Here is a 17215-nt window from a genome sequence, read left to right as displayed (position 1 = left end):
TTTAGATGATAGTGACATGAGATCTTTGATTCTCATCATGTTCAAATCTTTTTTTTATAATCATATTGAACTATCTAAGTAGGTTTCAACAGCTCATGAATGTATCTGTATGTGGTTGCTGTTGTCAATAATCATAATAAAAATGATAATAATAATAATGCAGAGATAACCAACTATTTACTCCATATTTACAAGAGTTACTGTAGTTACACTGAAAGGATTTTTACCCAGGTTGATCAGTATAGTCAGTATAATCCTACATTTGAATGAGTTCTTCCTGATTCCCAAGACCTAATAAATGGGCTAGAATAGTCACTATGAGTGAGTACAGAGTATATACTACATACACAATATCCATCCTTATTGTTGAGATTGTGATTGATAGATTTGCCCACCAACAATAGAATAAGGGAAGCTGAGGTACAGTACTCCGTACGGAGTACATAGTTACAGAGTAACTACTCTGTAGTTAGTTATGGTAAATAGTTAACATACCAAATAAATATCTTAGAAGGATATTCCCCTCCACCAGCCAGGCAAATGCCCGACGAACCATGACAACAACTGCCAACAACCGCTCGACCACAACACTCCAAACTTCACGCTTCGAAATTAATTTCCCACTCGTACCTTCATGCTGACTCTATGCGGCTTTCCATTTACCTCATTCGCGATATTCTGGCCAACACTTTTGAAATCAAACCTATCATCCTGGTTTTTGCGATCATGGTCACTCAAGTTAATGGCCTTGGGCCCCTTACGTTAGCGGAAGTCATTGACGCCCTTCAGAGGTTACAGGACAACCCGGAGCTTCTCACCCGCGAGCGATCCGCGTTGAACGACCCCCCACCGCCATACGCGTCGGGAGAGACGACACAACCACCCAGTCCGCCTCACCCGCTCACTGAAGCTGATCGACGAAGGGAGCGGGAGCGACGCAAGAAGGAAAGGCTTAACTCAATGCCAGAACCTCAGTTCGCTTACCAGCGAAGGATAGAGGAGGAACGTCTGATAGACCAGTGCCTGAGGCGGATGAGAGGACGAAAAGATACACTGCCATTTAAGATGGAGCTTACTTTCGCCGAGAATGCACTCGAGAATGTCACCAACCGATGGAAAGAGCAAGGGATATGGAGTGGTAGATGGAAAGCTCAGCCTTTTGGGCCACGCCGCTGGGAACATGAGGAGTCCCCTGAGCCAGAGCTTGAACCAGAACATGAGGCTGACATCCAACGCCCACTTCGTTCGGGACCTACGCTAGACCCACCGAACCAACGATGGAATATTCTTAGTGCGGAGTGCATGACTGCCCATAAACGTGAAACTAAGCCCTCGCGTCCATACTATCAGTTTCTTTTCCAGATATCCAAGGAGCGCGAATGGTTAGAAGACGAACTAGATATCGAACCCAGTGACATCAACACCAAAGCCTACGAGAATGTCAAGAATCACTGGCTCGCGCAAAAGATTTGGAATCCACAGTGGGGCGATATGCCTGGGATGACTTGGATTCACGAAGAGCCAGACGATGAAGATTCTGAGCAACCAGACAGCCCTCCCGCCGACGAATCTGTGCTTAACAATGCTGAAGAAAGTGACAGCCGGCTTGGTCGCCGTGTTCGCTACAAGTACCGCTCAGATGGGTTTGGTTTTGTCGAAGTCCCTTCCGCCTCCCCGGAACCAACAGGGGAGGCTGAGCCTTCGTTAACTTCTAGGACGACGGTAGGCTCCAACGGAGATGCTTTCACAGATGGAAATGCATCTAACCTACCCGGCTCCGTACCCCAGAGCCCCAGAAATAGAAAGGAACCTCGAGAACCTTCTCGTCTCGCTTCTCAACCAAATGGTACCTCAAACGTTAGAAAGCGTGCCACGCGAGATTCTCCAGATCCTACAGATTCTACATCATTCCAATCGAGGAAGCGAATCCGCTCTACGTTTGGGCCCGCTAGTGCGCCTCAGAGTCCGGTGCCTCATGCAACAAGAGACTTACCAGGAGAAGATGAGGATGCGGAACTATCTCTATCTACTTTGCCATTGTGCTGTAGAATCCTGGATGAAGATCGACAACCACCGCTTCGAAATTCCAGAATCAATACACGATCTAGAACAAACAAACGCTCAGTGTCTTGCAACGCTTCACTTGATACCAACAAAATTTCACAGTTAAGCTCAAGGCGGAACCGGCGAGCGAGCCCGGAAACGCCGACTACTTCACGTAAACCGCCAGTAGTTTCGAAGAACAATCCTTCCGACCGATCTCACTCCAGTGGGTAATTGGCATGGTTTTTCCTCGAAAAAGCCAGGTGTGTCACTCTCATGTTATGTTGCCAGAATGAAAGTAGGTACAAGGCTAGCCAGCTGAACATGATTGAACCAGACCGAGAATTGATAGGATAACCCTAAAAAGGGCAACCACAAACATCAATCCCGGGAGGGTGGTTTGTGTATTCTAGAAGCTCTGTTGGCCATTTCGTATGGTGGCGATGCTAGTTCTCAACAGCTCAATTAATTCAGCTGGTGAGTCCGGTACCTGGGCCCATTTTCATCCTCAAGCTTGTTTTTGATGGTGCGACGTTTGTCGTGGACTTTTCACTGGACAGATGTATCAATTTTTCAACATTATATACCTTCCTTTGATGAAGCGGCTAATTGAAGAAATTAGCGCGTTGTATTTATATATACGAATGGGACATGCAACAGATGAGATTCGGGTAATTACATTGTATACCGTATTCGAGTTCTAATATATTCCACCTCTATTCTAATAAGGTTACAGTTTTTTTGATATTGAAGTGCATCCAGCCAAGCATGGAATAGAAGAAAGGAGATCCAAGGCCCAATACCTGCTCGCAAACATTCCTCCTCACAACTTACTCGCAACCCATCTCGGCTTCCTCTTCTCCACAAACGCCTTTACGCCCTCCTTCAGATTCTCCCCTTCATTCAACCGCCTCGCCCATCCCTCCATCAACATCTGACTCCCATCCTCCGCGCCCACCCCTTCCCACCCCAACTTAACCCCCTCCCGACTCACAATCACCGCGTCAGGACTATTCGCCACAATCTCCCCCGCAACCTCCACGGCCCGCTTCACCACCCTCCTGTCCCCAACATCCACATCATCCGCCTCCCCCCCATCCTCCACAACCTCATTAACAAGCCCCCACCGCTCCGCCTCCTCAACCCGGACCACCCTCCCCGTCAACGCCATCTCCATCGCCCGCGGCTTCCCCACCGTCCGCACCAGCCTCGTCAGCCCACCTGCCAACGCGACGACGCCGCGCTTAACTTCCGGCAACGCGAATTTCGCCCCGCGCCTGCTGGCGATGACGATGTCGGCGTTGATGATGATCTCACAACCGCCGCCGTAGGCGAGGCCGTTGACAGCACAGATGACGGGTTTTTTCCCTGCGCGCCGGGATAGGCCGGCGAAGCCTGAGGGGGGTGGTGCTGGGCGGCCGGATGATTGGGAGTTTTTATCGTTCCATTCTAGATTTTTGATTTGTGGTTTTTAGTCTTAGGTTAATGGGTTTCGGGGTTTGGTTTTGGGTTTATGGCGTTTCATTTATTTTTTTATTTTATTTTTTATTTTTATTTATTTATTTATTTTATCTTTTATTTCTCCCCTTTATTTTATTTTCCTTTTAGGACTGCAAGAAACATCCACACATGAAACTTTTTGTATATGTTTATTTTTCCTCCTGCCTAAACAACAAAGCCTAAGAATAGCTTAGCTTAATTAAATAGAACTTACCCTTTAAATCAGCCCCAGCGCAAAACGCCCTCCCCTTGCCCGTAATGATACCAACTCTCAACAACGGCTCCGCATCCATCCACTCCCACACCGCGTGCAGTTCCGCATGGCCCTGCGAGTTCACGCAGTTGAGCGATTTGGGCCGGTTGAGGGTTACCAGGAGGATTTCCGGGGTCGGGAAACTGAGGAGGCAGTGTTGGGTGGGTGGTGGGGGGTTTGTGAAGTTTGGTACGGTCATATTGTCGTTTTTTTCTTATTTTATATATTTATATATATATATTGATTTTTGTAAGATTGATGGGGGGTAGGTTTTTTGTGGGATACGGTGAAGAAGACAAATTAAGTAGTAGTTTTTGTCTGGCTTTGTCCGGATGTATACAATACAATGGGGGGTTCTATTCCAGTGTTTCCCGGGATCGAATCTTTATATGCCCGAGGTGAAGCGGTGGATGTTCCCTTCAAAAAAAAAAAAAAAAAAAAAAAAAAAAAAAAAAAAAAAAAAAAAAAAAAAAAAAAAAAACAAACTCCGATACGCGAGGTCAGAGCCTTGAAAGGGATATTAAATATTACTATTTTATATGGCGGCTTACCCGTCCTGATCTACGCTCGGGATGTATTTCCTTAACATTCTACAATCCATCCAGAGCAGACGCCAAGATCCGGGGAAGTTCCAGGCCAACTGCCGAGGCCCGATGGTGAGAAGCCAGAAGAGGAGGCCGGGTTAAACCCAAGATATAAACTTATCTGGCTTGTAAATAAAAAGGACATGATCACTGTGGAACGGAGCTGGTTGAAATAGTTTGGTTATGTACTATACTATGAGCTTTTGTTGGTTAATAAAAATCGCATTAATATGCGACTTCCTCATTAAATATATACTGAGAAGCTTGTGCAAAAGGTATCTTATACTACACAGTAACCTAGCTTGAAATTGGACCCAAACCTTACCCCTAATCGAAGGTTTAATAAAAAAAGTAAGTTAAATTTCACCACTGCCTGCAGTTGCTTTCCTTACACAGGGAAAAATAACTTAAACCTAAAATCTGTAAATAGATTAAATACAGTTTCATGGGAAATAAAAACCAAACGGATGGCTGTGCAACACTGTGCAATTGGATATCAATGGTTGTTAAAGGTAGGCAATAAAATTTTAACACGAGAGTAGTAAAAATGAAGAGGGAGAGTGAAAGGGGGGTAATGGGGGTTATAAAATTATAAGGGAGATGGAGGGGTTCTGAATGAGATGGTGAGGTAGTAATGATGATAATGACGGTGATGATGTTGTTGATACTGGTGATAATTAATAATAAATTCGGTAAAAGGGGATGATAATGGGTAGAAAATGGCTCCTTCGATTCTGTCTCATTTTCTTATGTTCCGTCCTTTCCCTCAACTCCTTCTCTTCGTCCCCCTTTCATATCATTATTTATGCCTTCGCTATCCACCCGCTATGTACCATAAAGTCGTATATTCGTGAAGATTTGGCAACGTCGACCTATTATTCACAAACAGTGTCAATTCATATGATTTGGAATTGTGACGGGCGCGACATAGAAACTAAAAGGAAAAAAAGAGAAAAGAAAAAAAAGAGGTGAAAAGGAAAAAAACCACCGTGGGGGCAAGGGTTTCGAGTGGGGGGATTCTGATGGGTGTTCTAGGTCTCACCTTACACATCGCCCGAGCATCTTTCTTCTTCAAGCTCCCGCCTTGCTTCATCGCCTCTTTAATCATATGCTCTTTAATGACGAGATACGGTTTAGGCTGCAGATGAAGAATGTTACACAGCTCCACCTCCTCCTTCGTCAGCAAGTGCAGGTCCGGGGCGATGTCATTTTCCAATTTCCATGGCGCAAGCCCGCTTATTGGCGGGATGACGTATTTCGTCTTTGCGGGTGGTTTGGGAGTCGACGTCCCGTTCATCTCGGTGGTAGCGAACATTTTATCGAAGTCGTTCAAGGGTAGAGCGGATGCTGGTTCGGGGCCGGAGGAGGTGGAGACGGGGGCTTGTTGTTTCTGTTGGGTTCCGTTGCGTTGGAGGCGAAGGGGTAGTTCTGGCATTGTTAATTGTGTGGCGGCGGAAGGAGTATCTGGGATCTGTGATGGTTTGGGGCGTGTGCCCGCCATTCTATCAAAGGCTCCCTGCGGGATTGCGCGTTGGGCTCTCTGCTGCTTTTCTTGCTCGTACTTCTCTCCGCTTTTCAGATCGCCGATTCCCATCGTTCGCCATTCTTGTAGTTGGGCTATTGCGAGCTGGAGGTTATGTTCGTATTCGAGGCCCTTTGTGAATTCCTCGAAATCTTCATGATTCATCATGCGGGCGAATGGTTTTGCTTTGTTGAGGAGTTCGCGTTCTTCTTTTGTCCGTTTCTTGTCTTGGGCGGTATTTTTGCGGTATTCCAATAGGTTGTGTTCGAATATTATTTTCTTACGTTCCGTTCGGGCGGTAAGACGGGAGTTGTAAATGTCCTTCACGGTCATTTTAAGTTCCATTTCCGGGTCCATTTCCCCATTCGCGTTTAGGCCATCACCGGGTTCAAATGACATGTGTTGCACCGCTTCCTCAGCTTCATTTGCGAATTCCGTCTCGAATTCGAGACGGCCTGGCATATACCCCTGGACTTCATGGCAGGCGGGTACAGAGGCCGTGGGCTTTTGCTTTGGTGTTGCAGGAGGGGCGACCCGTGCCGCCTCTTTTCGAGCTTCGATTCGTCGCTTTTTGCGAGCCTGGAACTCCTCTTTCGATATTTGTTCTTGTAGAGTTTTGTCGTTGGGATCAGCGCGTTCGGGGAGAGGGAATTTGGAACTGTTGATATAAGTTTCGATGTAATGGTCGCGTACTTCTTCCTTTGTTCGGTAGCCGCCAATATGATCAGCAATGTCTGCCCATGATCCTAGGCCGTAGATTTCCGCGCCTTCTAATAGCAATAACTCTTCATCTGCGCCCCAGTCAGGTTGGTAGATAGGAACCGAGTTTTGCTCGATGACGTAGTATGGGTGTGTTCGCGGATCATGATTCTTTGAGCTTTCGCCGGCGGCGAAACATGGGACGCACAGATCATATTCATGGCAGGCACTATGCGCGCAAGAAATGCGCACCTAACCGCATCAAACCCCCCAAAACATCAGTATCTTGAACATAACATGGCGCGGAGTATACGCAGTCAGTACTATACGCAGTCAGTACATACCGTCGAGGTGACATCCACAGAGCAAACGTCGCAATGGTATTTTGTTCCACCTTCGGTACCGCGCGCAGCGGTCTTCTTCCGTATGACACCCATTGAGTGAATCAAACTGGCATCACCGTTTCCCGAGTGTCCGTCTATAGTGTGAGAGTGGTGTTTAGTAGGCCTTTAGGGAGACGCAACAAGTATAGTGGTACTCGGGGGGAGGGGGGGGGGGGGGGATTTCGCCCTGGTATGTGTTGTACTATGCAGTGGGTCGGGTCGGGTCTTGGAATGAGTTATAGGACAAGTAAATAGCCCGATGGCGTGGACATGGTCTTTGTGCGACGAAAAGGAAATAACCAAAGGCTGTCTAGCGGGCAGGAGAATTAGAAGCGGATGAGGACAATCAGGGATCAGGGCTTGACGTTCCCCGGGTCGTGATGGTCGATACGGGGGAGCGGCTGTTTGGCTGCCGGAAGAGAGCCTTTTCCGATCTACCGAGAGAGCCGCCAGAGCCAGCCGCCAGCCGCCGCTAATGTCAGGTGATGTAGCCCACTAGTCTTTATCTGGCCTAGTGGGGTTCAAGTTCGGTTGGGAGATGTTGGTGGCTTAAAACGGGCTGGAAGTGTGGCTAAGGAGGTTGGGAGAGTTGGAGAAAAGGGACGAAATGGTGTCCGTCCAACTTCCCAAACCCAACACACCCAACACCAGACAATTATTTAATATTTATTTACTATTACGCTGCGTAAGTAAGCTTGTGGAGGGTCGGTCGTTTAATTAGACATCGAGTCAACCCATCAACGTTTTCTCGGGAAGAAGGCGGAGCAGTGTTTCACTTCCAAGACCCAGATCTCCAGGACTGGACTTGAGACCCCCGACCCCGTTAATCAGCCGCCGCTGCTTACTGTACTTGTACTCCGTACTGTACGTACTGTCCTGTGTACTTGGCGGCTTTCCCCCCTCTGCTTTTCTTGCTGCGAAACAACCAACAACAACACCAACCCCCTCCGCTCTATACAAGTCCAGCAGCAGTCATTTTACCCGGTAGCTCCATACTCCCGGGGAGCACTCTGCTTCACTTTCCATCCTCTCCCTCTGTTATCAGTCGGGCCGTCTAATTCTGTCCCGTCCTTCTCTAGACATTGTGCCGTCCAAGGCTCATTACCTCATTTAGACCCCTAGATCCAAAATACCGCGTCCCCTTAGTCTACAAATATATACACCCTTTGACCTCTCCTCTCTCCTAACTTCCCCCTATTTATCCCTTACAGGCGATAGAACTCTCTTCGCACTGATAACCGCTCACCTTGCTAGCCCTTGGAATTCTCCTGTCCTTCATCGCACTTCGTCTTCGCCTTGACTCCCCAAGGTTCATCATCATGGCGTGGAAACTTACAAAGAGTATGCCCTTTTTCCCAATGATAGTCCTATTTCCCTCCATAAGTTTTTGAGTTACTGACATTCTTCCCCCAAAGAGCTTAAGGAGACACATCTTGCCCCGTTAGCCGATTCTTTTGGCAGGTCATCGTCGACGTCTACCATTAAGCCCGATGCTGCTACCACGGAAGAAAATGGCAGTGCATCTCCAAGTCCCGCCGCCCTTTCTCCAAACTCAAACGGCATTGGTAAGGCCCTTTTTTTATTCATATCATTGAAGCCTATGAATGTTATCATGTTCCACTAATACGGTAATCCTTCAATTTTAGCTGCTTCAGAGGCTCTAGTGTCACCTCCCGTTGCTCCAGCTAAGCCCGGTATTCTCATCATTACGTTACACGAGGGGAAGGGCTTCTCACTCTCGCCTCACTACCAGCAGGTGTTCAATGCACATTTCCAAAACTCGATCTCAGGCAACAGTAGCTTCGCTGGACCACCCTCCATCAGACCCAACTCATCCTCATCTCATTCCACCCAGGGAACAGTTACTAGTTCCTATGCGCAGTCCAACCGACCTCAGTCGACGAGCGGCGGGATCAATGCTGCACCTACAATCCATGGTCGATATTCCGCCAAATACCTTCCCTATGCTCTTCTGGATTTTGACAAGCAGCAGGTTTTCGTTGATGCTGTATCAGGTACTCCGGAGAATCCTCTTTGGGCAGGCGATAACACCTCTTTCAAGTTCGATGTCTCTCGTGTGACTGATCTCAACATTCAACTCTATCTGCGAAACCCTGCTGCCAGACCAGGTGCTGGCAGAAGTGAGGATATTTTTTTGGGTGCCTGCAGAATTAACCCGAGATTTGAAGAAGCCCGTCCTTTCGTGGAGGATCCCAAGTTGAGTAAGAAAGACCGCGAAAAGGCAGCCGCAGCCCATGCAGAACAGGAGCGTCAAATGGGACAGTCTGGCACGGAATGGACAAACTTGCAATTCGGTACAGGAGCCATCAAAATTGGTGTGTCGTTTGTTGAAAACCGTCAGAAGAGTCTCAAAATGGAAGATTTTGAACTTTTGAAAGTCGTCGGTAGAGGCAGTTTTGGAAGGGTCATACAAGTTATGTAAGTTCTAGCTGCCCATCGCCCACAATGCTCGTACGGCCGGCGACCTAACATATATCTATTGTTAAAGGAAACGTGATACTGGCCGTATCTATGCAATGAAAACTCTTCGCAAAGCCCATATCATTTCTCGATCCGAAGTGGCGCATACACTGGCTGAGAGATCAGTGCTTTCCCAAATTAACAATCCTTTCATCGTTCCTCTCAAATTCTCATTCCAATCCCCAGAGAAGCTATATCTTGTTTTGGCCTTCGTAAACGGTGGTGAATTGTTCCACCACCTCCAAAAGGAGCAGCGTTTCGATATCAACAGGGCCCGCTTTTACACAGCAGAATTGATCTGTGCGCTGGAGTGCCTACACGGGTTTAAAGTCATCTATCGTGACCTTAAGCCAGAAAATATTCTGTTGGATTATACTGGCCACATTGCCCTGTGCGACTTTGGATTGTGTAAGCTTGATATGGAAGATGAAGACCGGACGAATAGTAAGTGATTGCTAGCCGAGATGATTTTAAATGATGTCTGGCGCTAATTTACTGCTAGCATTCTGTGGCACACCCGAATATCTCGCCCCTGAGCTCCTGCTTGCCGAGGGATACACAAAGGCTGTGGATTGGTGGACACTCGGAGTTCTCCTGTACGAGATGTTAACGGGACTTCCACCATTTTACGATGAGAACACGAATGAGATGTACCGGAAGATCCTCCAAGAGCCACTTACTTTCCCAAGCCAGGATATTGTTCCGGGTGCGGCGAGGGACCTTCTTACTAGACTACTCGAGCGTGATCCGAACCGTCGTCTTGGAGCAAACGGTGCCGCTGAAATCAAAGCACATCACTTCTTCTCCAACATTGATTGGCGCAAGTTGCTTCAGAGAAAATATGAGCCGAGCTTCCGCCCTGATGTGGTATGTTTCCTTTTTTTATTTTTTTTGGGGGGGGGGAGGGGGGGGGGGGGGGGGGGGGCCTCTCGACATTCAATACTTCCTCCCTCATCTTCAATATAACCCTTTCTGGGCCTATGCAGAGTTCTAATAATATGTATGACAGGTTGATGCCCGTGACACCAAGAATTTCGATCGCGAATTCACGTCCGAAGCTCCTGTAGACTCGTACGTCGAGGGTCCTGTTCTATCTCAAACCATGCAACGACAGTTCGAAGGCTGGTCCTACAATCGCCCCGTTGCTGGCCTCGGCGATGCTGGAGGGAGCGTGAAGGACCCATCTTTCGGAAGTATCCCTGAATAATCGTTCCCCTGTTTTCAACTCCGATGTTGACCTGATGGAAGAACAAGAGATCTTCAACTATCTGTTTTCTTTAACCTCCGTCTTCTCGCCCCGTGTTCTTTTGACTCTGGAAGTTCAAACACAGTTTAACGAATCTCTTATGATTTTGCTTTGACTGGATTGTTTTCACTCGTTATCCTGTTTCTTACTACTCGCCCCCTGTTCATGTCTGTTTTACTTCAATTTTTCCTTTGCAGTGTTCATTCGCCCAACTATTTTCCATTTCTGTTCTTATTTCTTTTTTTCATTTTCATTTTTTTCTTCTACTTTCTTGATTGTCCCCTCATTGCGCGGAAAGTACCTATCAGTTTCCTCTTGTTTTACTTTCAATTTCACTTTTCATACTTCGTTATTTCGTTTCATTTCAAATCCGAATATCTAGATTTCTAGATCTCCCTTCCTTTTCATAACCCTGATATCTCTCACTCCTCCGTGTGTTTGCCGCAATATACATACAAGTGGCAGACACCTCCATTCACGTTTTATCTCTCTCTCTTTTTTACTTTTTTGTCCCAAGATTTTTTTTTTTCAAGTTTTTTTGATTTATCCTGCAACACACAAGGCGGTCGAGCGAGTTGTGTTCACACATCTATTTGTTTGAGATCTCTTTTGTTGTCTATTTGCTTTTTCTTTTCTTCTTTTCTTTCTAGTAGGTGTGTTAGACACAATATACCACAATTAAACCAGAAAACTTAAGTCAAATTGACTTATATATTCTGTGAATATATTTTCAATGTCAGATAGATACCATTTTCTGCGTCTGTCTGTCTTTTCTTTTTTTTTCCTTTTTTTTTTTTTTCATTCCCTCTTCTCCTGGTTTTATCTGGTCTGGTCTGTCTCCATACTATCTTTTTTCCTTTCACCAACTTATTTTCCTTTCTCGTTAGCGAAAAGGAATGTTAAATAAAATATAAAATAAAGAGTCAGACGTCAAGTTCCAACATATGTATGTATATCTCAAGACATAGATCACCCACTTTACTTAGTCTCAGAGAAGGTGTAGAAGAAAGCCCCCAACCGCCTCATGGCCACGTCACTCCCTGGCATATACAATGTTAACGTGTCCATCGCAATAGGGCGTTCACAGCAATCTGCTTCTTCCCCTTCCTTTTCCTTCCCTTCTCCAACCAGGAGTATAAATACATAAGGTATGTTTGACTCAAGCTTTCTCACCCCGTGTACACTTTGTGGCCCGGTTGAGGGTCCCTTCATCGGTTGGTAGTGGTATAATTCTCTTTGTAGTGGGTCAAATGGTGAAGAATGAGGGCATGCTCGTTATCTATATCTTGCAAAGACTAATGTAGCGAAAAGGCGAGGCAAAATAGTAGCTATATATGATTGTGCAAGTTCTCTTCTGCTTAGCTTGGGGAAAGGGATGTTAGTTAATAGGGCCCTATTGCTAGGATGACTTTTTATGTAACTTCTCTCACGCTCGCCGTTTACAAAAAAGGTGGAAAAAAAAAGTATAAGGAAGGTAAAGGAAGATAAGGAAAGCAAGAAGGCATAAAGAAATAAAGAAATAAATATGATGGGAAGAACATGGGGAAATGTACCATTTTTTTTTTTTTTTTTTTTGACTTTACGCGTGGCTCTCCCTAACTGTAATAGATATGAAAAGGATAAAATTAAATCAACAAATTGGAAATAAAGAAAGATAGAAAAGGGCGGACGGAGTGAAGAAAGGGGGGAGAAGAAGAAAAGACCTCATTCATTTTACCCTTCGTTGCAAACAACAAAACGACAACACTAGCAGCAAAAATTTATATCCTTTACTCCCTTTATTCCGAAACGCCATTGACTGCCTCCGCCTCACCATCACCACCACCAACTTCCTCCACTTCATCATCGCCATTAATATCAATCAAATCCACAGACTTAACGCCTCCCTCCGTCTCCAATCTCAAATACTCATCCCACTCCGGAAACAACTCGTCATCCGTCTCAACCCCTTCGATTCCAGCCCCAGGTGGAATCCCAATAATCCTTGCCACCTTCGTCTTACCCTCTTTTTCCAAACTCTCCTTCCACTTGGCTGCAAGCTTCGCGGCGCGGCTGGGCTTATACGTCTGCGCGAACAGCACAGCTTCCGTGATCCGATTCGTCCGGACAAGGAGGTCGATGCACGCATCGACATCGCCAAGTTGTAAGAGCGCGGAGAAGGCGACGTTATGCGAGCCTGCTGAATCGGCTTGCTCGGCCAAACGGCGGAGACCGTCGGTGTTGCAGCTAGCGGTGTGCAGGAGCAGCAACGAACCTAGATCCTTGGAGTTGGAGAAGCATTCTTGAGCCAGGGCGAGATCCCAGGCGGCCATGGCTGCGTCACCGACGATTTTCCATTTGTGCTCGACGTCAGCGGCGCGCGCAATTTCGAGGGCGATGTCGAGCTTGTTGAGAGCTAAGGAGAGTTCGAAACGGTGTTCCTGGTCCGTGGCGACGTCGAGGGCTAGTTCCTTGTTACCCTGTCCCTCGAGGAAGCGGGCGATTTTGTTCATTTGGTCGGCAGGGATGTCTTCGAGGAGTTCTGCGGCGGAGTCCATGTCACCACGGAGTACGAGGGTTTGGTATTCGACGACGGCGAGGGAGAGGGAGAAAGAGATTACGTTTACATCCTTGTCGGCAAGATAGATGCGTCCGTCTCGGGGTAGGTAGCCAAGGAGATACATTGGTTGGTCGAAGTGGGAGATTGTGTAGGTTTGGTCGCCGACGAGATAGTTTAGGCGGTTTGTGGAGTTAGTGTAGATGAAGCAATCGCCAACCCATTCGCCTGTCCGGACGGATTCGCTGACGTCTGTGATTACTTCGAAAGCAGCTTCGACCCCATCCTCGTCAGCTTCGCCGCTGTTGAGGCCGGCAATGTAATTCTCGCGGGAGAAACGGAGGACGTAGAAAGCATCATCGCATGCAAGAGTAACTAGTTCTCCCGATTCAGACCAGTATACCTAGGGATAAATAATGTTAGATACTCGCTGTAATCATGTAATTGCAATGAAAATGGCTCGAGAAACCTACAGCTCGAGGATCCACTTCTATTCTCCTCACGAGTAAACCAGTTTCCCAGTCAAACATCCCGATACCACCTTGGCCCTTGACTCCCAGCAAAACACCACCTGTTAGGCCTTCAGCTTGGAATCCCACATCGAGACCTCCGCTTTTCTCCTTGAAGTTGCGGAAAATCTTGACGCTGGTACTAGACTCCCGAATCGCATAATCATTGCTATTATCCTTTGAACCCCAGGCGAAGTCTAAAGCCTCTCCAAAGGCTTTATTTCTCCATGCAAGTGCAGTGTAGATAATGTATTCGCCATCTCCGCAGACGGAGACGAACCGCCCATTCGAAGAGTGGGTGAGTGTCTGCGGGTATATTTCGCAGGAACCGAGTTCCTTCGTCGGGAGCGACAAGGGGGCACCGTCTTTGAGAGTTGCGTCACCACCCTTGATTACGGTTGACACGACTTCGTTGTGTCTCGCCCAAACCAGCTTTCCGGACCCATCCATGGAAACAGCAGGTTCTTCACGACCCATCTTGACAACAACAGCTCCATCGTCAAAACCCATGGCAATGCCTTGTTTGCCACGTTGGTAGCTAACACACCATGCACGCTCCAGGCCATAGCTCAGGGATTGCTCTAGTCGATATGTGTTGGCGTGCCAGATTTTGATGGTTCCATCTTCCGAGCCGGAGATAATGACAGGCAACTCTGGGTGGTAGCACGCGAAGGAAACATTGCTAGTGTGGCCCTCTAACGTAGCTATTAGCGCCTTTGTGGTGTAATCCCAAACTTTTACAGTCTTATCATCGGAAGTCGTCAACAGGTACGGCTTATCCGCTTGTGGGTAATAATCAACGTGATTAACCCCCTTCGTCTCATGGGCCTCAAGTGTGAAATTCGCATGCGGTGAGCCCAGACTCCATATCTTTACCGTCCGGTCAAGACACGCTGAAGCAAATGTATTTGTGTCTTTCGGGTTGATGGCCAGACCCATGACATAATGGTTGTGTCCCTCAAAAACCTGAACGCATTTCCATGCCTTGTCCCAATCCCACAGCTTAATCGTCATGTCATCGGAAGCGGTGAGTACGAACGGTTGGGTCGGATGGACGACAATAGACCGAATGTAATCTGGATGCGCTTCGAAGGATGCGATCTTTTCGGACGTGTTGTAATTGTAGACGCGGAGTTGGAAGTCATCGGAACCGCAGACAATCCAATTTTTTCGCGCAATGAATCGACCGGCTCGGACAGGGACGTCGGTAAGCTCAAATGTTTTAATTATAGACTGAATTGGAGGTTAGCATCACTGGAAATAGCCTCTGCTTGGGGTGTGTACGTGCCTGTGTTTCGTAAGACCATATATAAACATGACCTGTGTGTTCCTCCAGCGCATCAGTGATGAGACCTTCCACCACCCGTTTAGGAAACAATGGCTTACCGCTATACAATGTAGTTAAAATCTAATAGCAAATAAGTTAGAGAAACGTCCCCTGGCAAGCATAGAGAGTATTGCACTTACCCATGGCTCAGTCGGGTGAAAGTCAATGCCCTTGACCCTCTCCGACCGGGCGAACAGTTGTCGCTAGCATAGAAGATAACGTCAGTCCCAATTTGTACCATTCAAAACTACCCTTTCGCAAGCCAGTAAATATGTAATCCTTCGAAGACCATCATTCCACGCACCTTCACATCTAACCGCATGGTGGGCAACTTTCCCTAAGTAGCTCTGTGGCGATAAGTGTGCCGCCCGCGAGCGGCTGTACCAAAGGGAACACCTGGCGATTAGGATATATTCCTAGTCGCTGGAACTGACGGAACAGTATCTTCCTAGATAAAATGTGTTGATAAAGCAACAGGACGCGGGGAATGATGCTGAAATTGATGCCGTCAGTACGTCGAAGTGCAACTTGTCAGTATCAATGTATGTGAGGTTCGACTTTCGGATCAGAAGTCCCACCACGCCTCCCAAGACGGTTAGCGCAACACAACGCCGGATTTTGGGCGGACGGCACAATAATGTCGATATAGACCAACGAAAGGAATACCTGGGTTAAATTTGATTATTCATAGAGTATATTGGAGATTCATAAAATTTATAAGAATATTATTGCACAACACAGGATATCTGGTGTTTCATGTCCGCCATATGCTGTAAACTCGATGCGCAAACGCCTATAGCCCAGGAAAAACGGTGCATAAGATTTGACATGCTCTGGAAAGATGGGGCTTCCGAAAATATTTAATATATTTACAGTAGTCAACATAAAATTTGATTAGAACAAAGCGATTAAAGCTCTCTAAACCCTCTAGGACCCCATACTATGAGCTAGGTCGATAAATGAAATTGCCAAAAGGAAAACCGCCAGGGCCTTTAGCTTGCATCACTGCCTCGGTCTCTGCCAAAATATGTCCATTGGCCTGGCTTCGGGTTTTCTACCAGCTGTTCCCATCTACACACGAATAGGAATCAGTAAAGAGACAATTCCCTGACCGTATTTCTGTTATTGCAAGGGCGCACTTACACTTTAAATTTGATCATATCATCTACAAGTTTTAGCTCCCCTTCCGCAACTTCGATAACTTCCTCTATCAGACCTGCTCCAATCTGGTTTTCAATTTCGGAGATCCTATAAAATCTAATTAGAACAGCGGATCCAAATAAAAAAGGAGCGGAAGATAAAGACGGGAATTGGATTGACACTTACTGCGCCGCTTCCAAAGCTGGTTCATCATATAAATCAATCCGGGGTTCGGCTGCAGCAGGCTCCTCTTTATTTTCAAGCTGTTCAGTCTCTTGTTTTTCCTTCGACCACCGTGTCACGGCAGGCTTCACTCTCTCTGGCAACTTCTCGAACTGCTCCTCTTCCTCCTTTATTTGGCGCAACGCATTCTCCATGTTCTCGGCATAGTGTCGCTTTTCAAGTTCCGACACCCGGCCGCCCAATGGCGTGTAGACTGCCGCAAGACCACCACTTGGAGTTGACATGGCTTTGACCAGGTCTGGGTTTGCTGCGACTTTCTGTTGTACTTCCTGGTGCCATTTGTCGTAGCCGGGCGGTTTGGTGGATTCGACGATCTTCAATCGGTGTTTTGTGAGGGCTTCCGTGGCTTGGCGGTAAACGGACGACTCAGGGATATTCTGGAGTTTGTTCAAAGTGTTTGTGTATAGGATGAGGAGAGCCTGTCGGGGTCTTGGGTGGGTAGTGAGGCCGGTGAGGCCGGTGGGTGCATGGGGTTGGAGGTATCTGGCAGACTTGACGTTTGCCAGCAATCGTAGAGAGGACCTCATGATGGGGATGTATATGAGGACAATGCCGATTAAAAAGGATACCCGGCCCAATTGCTGTCGACAACAAGCGTGCTGACGTTGTTCTCGTGGTCGCTGGCGTCTGTGATTCCAACTTCCGCGCTCGAAAGGCGGCGATGGAACCAGGAATATTAGTTTCTCCGGTTGCGGTGCTACTTCCAAAAAAAGAACAACCGCGAACTTGCGGCTCAAACAACTTCCAAG

At 47.1% G+C, this 17215-nt stretch overlaps 6 protein-coding genes across 7 annotated transcripts; 2 read left to right on the top strand and 4 right to left on the bottom strand.

The window, feature by feature from the left end:
• The first annotated feature begins 444 nt into the window (after positions 1-444).
• Positions 445-3686, top strand: BDCG_07110. Of its 2 annotated transcripts, none has more exons than XM_045422879.1 (3): positions 445-2306; positions 2666-2725; positions 2780-3686. In XM_045422879.1, the coding sequence occupies exon 1, from the start codon at positions 646-648 to the stop codon at positions 2275-2277; it is 1632 nt and encodes a 543-aa protein (XP_045281978.1). In that variant the 5' UTR covers positions 445-645; the 3' UTR covers positions 2278-2306; positions 2666-2725; positions 2780-3686. The 2 variants fall into 2 exon arrangements, with proteins under 2 accessions (XP_045281978.1, XP_045281977.1); XM_045422878.1 differs by having other exon boundaries at positions 445-2341; positions 2411-2725.
• Positions 2867-3995, bottom strand: BDCG_07109 (transcriptional adapter 2-alpha; the record flags this gene model as incomplete). Its single annotated transcript, XM_045422877.1, has 2 exons — positions 2867-3492; positions 3758-3995. The coding sequence occupies 2 exons, from the start codon at positions 3993-3995 to the stop codon at positions 2867-2869; spliced, it is 864 nt and encodes a 287-aa protein (XP_045278417.1).
• Positions 3996-4545: 550 nt separating this feature from the next.
• Positions 4546-7745, bottom strand: BDCG_07108 (transcriptional adapter 2-alpha). The gene is made up of 3 exons (XM_045422876.1): positions 6946-7745; positions 5423-6853; positions 4546-5252 (listed from the first exon to the last, which is right to left on the bottom strand). Exons 1-3 carry the CDS (start codon positions 7036-7038, stop codon positions 5184-5186), a joined length of 1593 nt encoding a protein of 530 aa, XP_045278416.1. The 5' UTR covers positions 7039-7745; the 3' UTR covers positions 4546-5183.
• Positions 7586-11796, top strand: BDCG_07107 (AGC/AKT protein kinase). The gene is made up of 6 exons (XM_045422875.1): positions 7586-8325; positions 8400-8549; positions 8631-9423; positions 9494-9909; positions 9968-10332; positions 10475-11796. The coding sequence occupies exons 1-6, from the start codon at positions 8304-8306 to the stop codon at positions 10670-10672; spliced, it is 1944 nt and encodes a 647-aa protein (XP_045278415.1). The 5' UTR covers positions 7586-8303; the 3' UTR covers positions 10673-11796.
• A 94-nt stretch (positions 11797-11890) lies between these two features.
• On the bottom strand, positions 11891-15656 carry BDCG_07106 (COPI vesicle coat beta' subunit). Its single transcript, XM_045422874.1, has 6 exons — positions 15388-15656; positions 15224-15286; positions 15143-15164; positions 15045-15076; positions 13721-14989; positions 11891-13650 (listed from the first exon to the last, which is right to left on the bottom strand). The coding sequence occupies exons 1-6, from the start codon at positions 15403-15405 to the stop codon at positions 12490-12492; spliced, it is 2565 nt and encodes an 854-aa protein (XP_045278414.1). The 5' UTR covers positions 15406-15656; the 3' UTR covers positions 11891-12489.
• A 36-nt stretch (positions 15657-15692) lies between these two features.
• Positions 15693-17187, bottom strand: BDCG_07105 (NADH dehydrogenase (ubiquinone) 1 alpha subcomplex 5). Its single transcript, XM_045422873.1, has 3 exons — positions 16410-17187; positions 16227-16331; positions 15693-16154 (listed from the first exon to the last, which is right to left on the bottom strand). Exons 1-3 carry the CDS (start codon positions 16991-16993, stop codon positions 16076-16078), a joined length of 768 nt encoding a protein of 255 aa, XP_045278413.1. The 5' UTR covers positions 16994-17187; the 3' UTR covers positions 15693-16075.
• Between the last annotated feature and the right edge of the window lie 28 nt (positions 17188-17215).

Source organism: Blastomyces dermatitidis (assembly GCF_000003525.1).
Source record: "Blastomyces dermatitidis ER-3 genomic scaffold supercont1.8, whole genome shotgun sequence".
Taxonomy (NCBI): Eukaryota; Fungi; Ascomycota; class Eurotiomycetes; order Onygenales; family Ajellomycetaceae; genus Blastomyces; species Blastomyces dermatitidis.
The sequence above is the reverse complement of the archived record's forward strand: the minus strand, read 5'-3'. Positions and strand labels throughout refer to the sequence as shown.

Excerpts from the sequence above, each read along its gene's own strand:
- BDCG_07110 (XM_045422879.1), top strand. The coding sequence starts at position 646 with ATGCGGCTTTCCATTTACCTCATTCGCGATATTCTGGCCAACACTTTT.
- BDCG_07108 (XM_045422876.1), bottom strand. The coding sequence starts at position 7,038 with ATGGGTGTCATACGGAAGAAGACCGCTGCGCGCGGTACCGAAGGTGGA. Across the intron at positions 6,854-6,945 it reads CTGTGGATGTCACCTCGACG|GTGCGCATTTCTTGCGCGCA; the intron begins GTATGTACTGAC and ends TGATGCGGTTAG. Across the intron at positions 5,253-5,422 it reads ATGCTCGGGCGATGTGTAAG|GTCGACGTTGCCAAATCTTC; the intron begins GTGAGACCTAGA and ends TGTGAATAATAG.
- BDCG_07107 (XM_045422875.1), top strand. The coding sequence starts at position 8,304 with ATGGCGTGGAAACTTACAAAGA. Across the intron at positions 8,550-8,630 it reads TCCAAACTCAAACGGCATTG|CTGCTTCAGAGGCTCTAGTG; the intron begins GTAAGGCCCTTT and ends CTTCAATTTTAG. Across the intron at positions 9,424-9,493 it reads GGAAGGGTCATACAAGTTAT|GAAACGTGATACTGGCCGTA; the intron begins GTAAGTTCTAGC and ends CTATTGTTAAAG.
- BDCG_07106 (XM_045422874.1), bottom strand. Across the intron at positions 15,077-15,142 it reads TTTAACTACATTGTATAGCG|GTCATGTTTATATATGGTCT; the intron begins GTAAGCCATTGT and ends AGGAACACACAG. Across the intron at positions 13,651-13,720 it reads TAGAAGTGGATCCTCGAGCT|GTATACTGGTCTGAATCGGG; the intron begins GTAGGTTTCTCG and ends ATTTATCCCTAG.
- BDCG_07105 (XM_045422873.1), bottom strand. The coding sequence starts at position 16,993 with ATGAGGTCCTCTCTACGATTGCTGGCAAACGTCAAGTCTGCCAGATAC. Across the intron at positions 16,332-16,409 it reads CCAGCTTTGGAAGCGGCGCA|GATCTCCGAAATTGAAAACC; the intron begins GTAAGTGTCAAT and ends TAGATTTTATAG. Across the intron at positions 16,155-16,226 it reads GATATGATCAAATTTAAAGT|ATGGGAACAGCTGGTAGAAA; the intron begins GTAAGTGCGCCC and ends ATTCGTGTGTAG.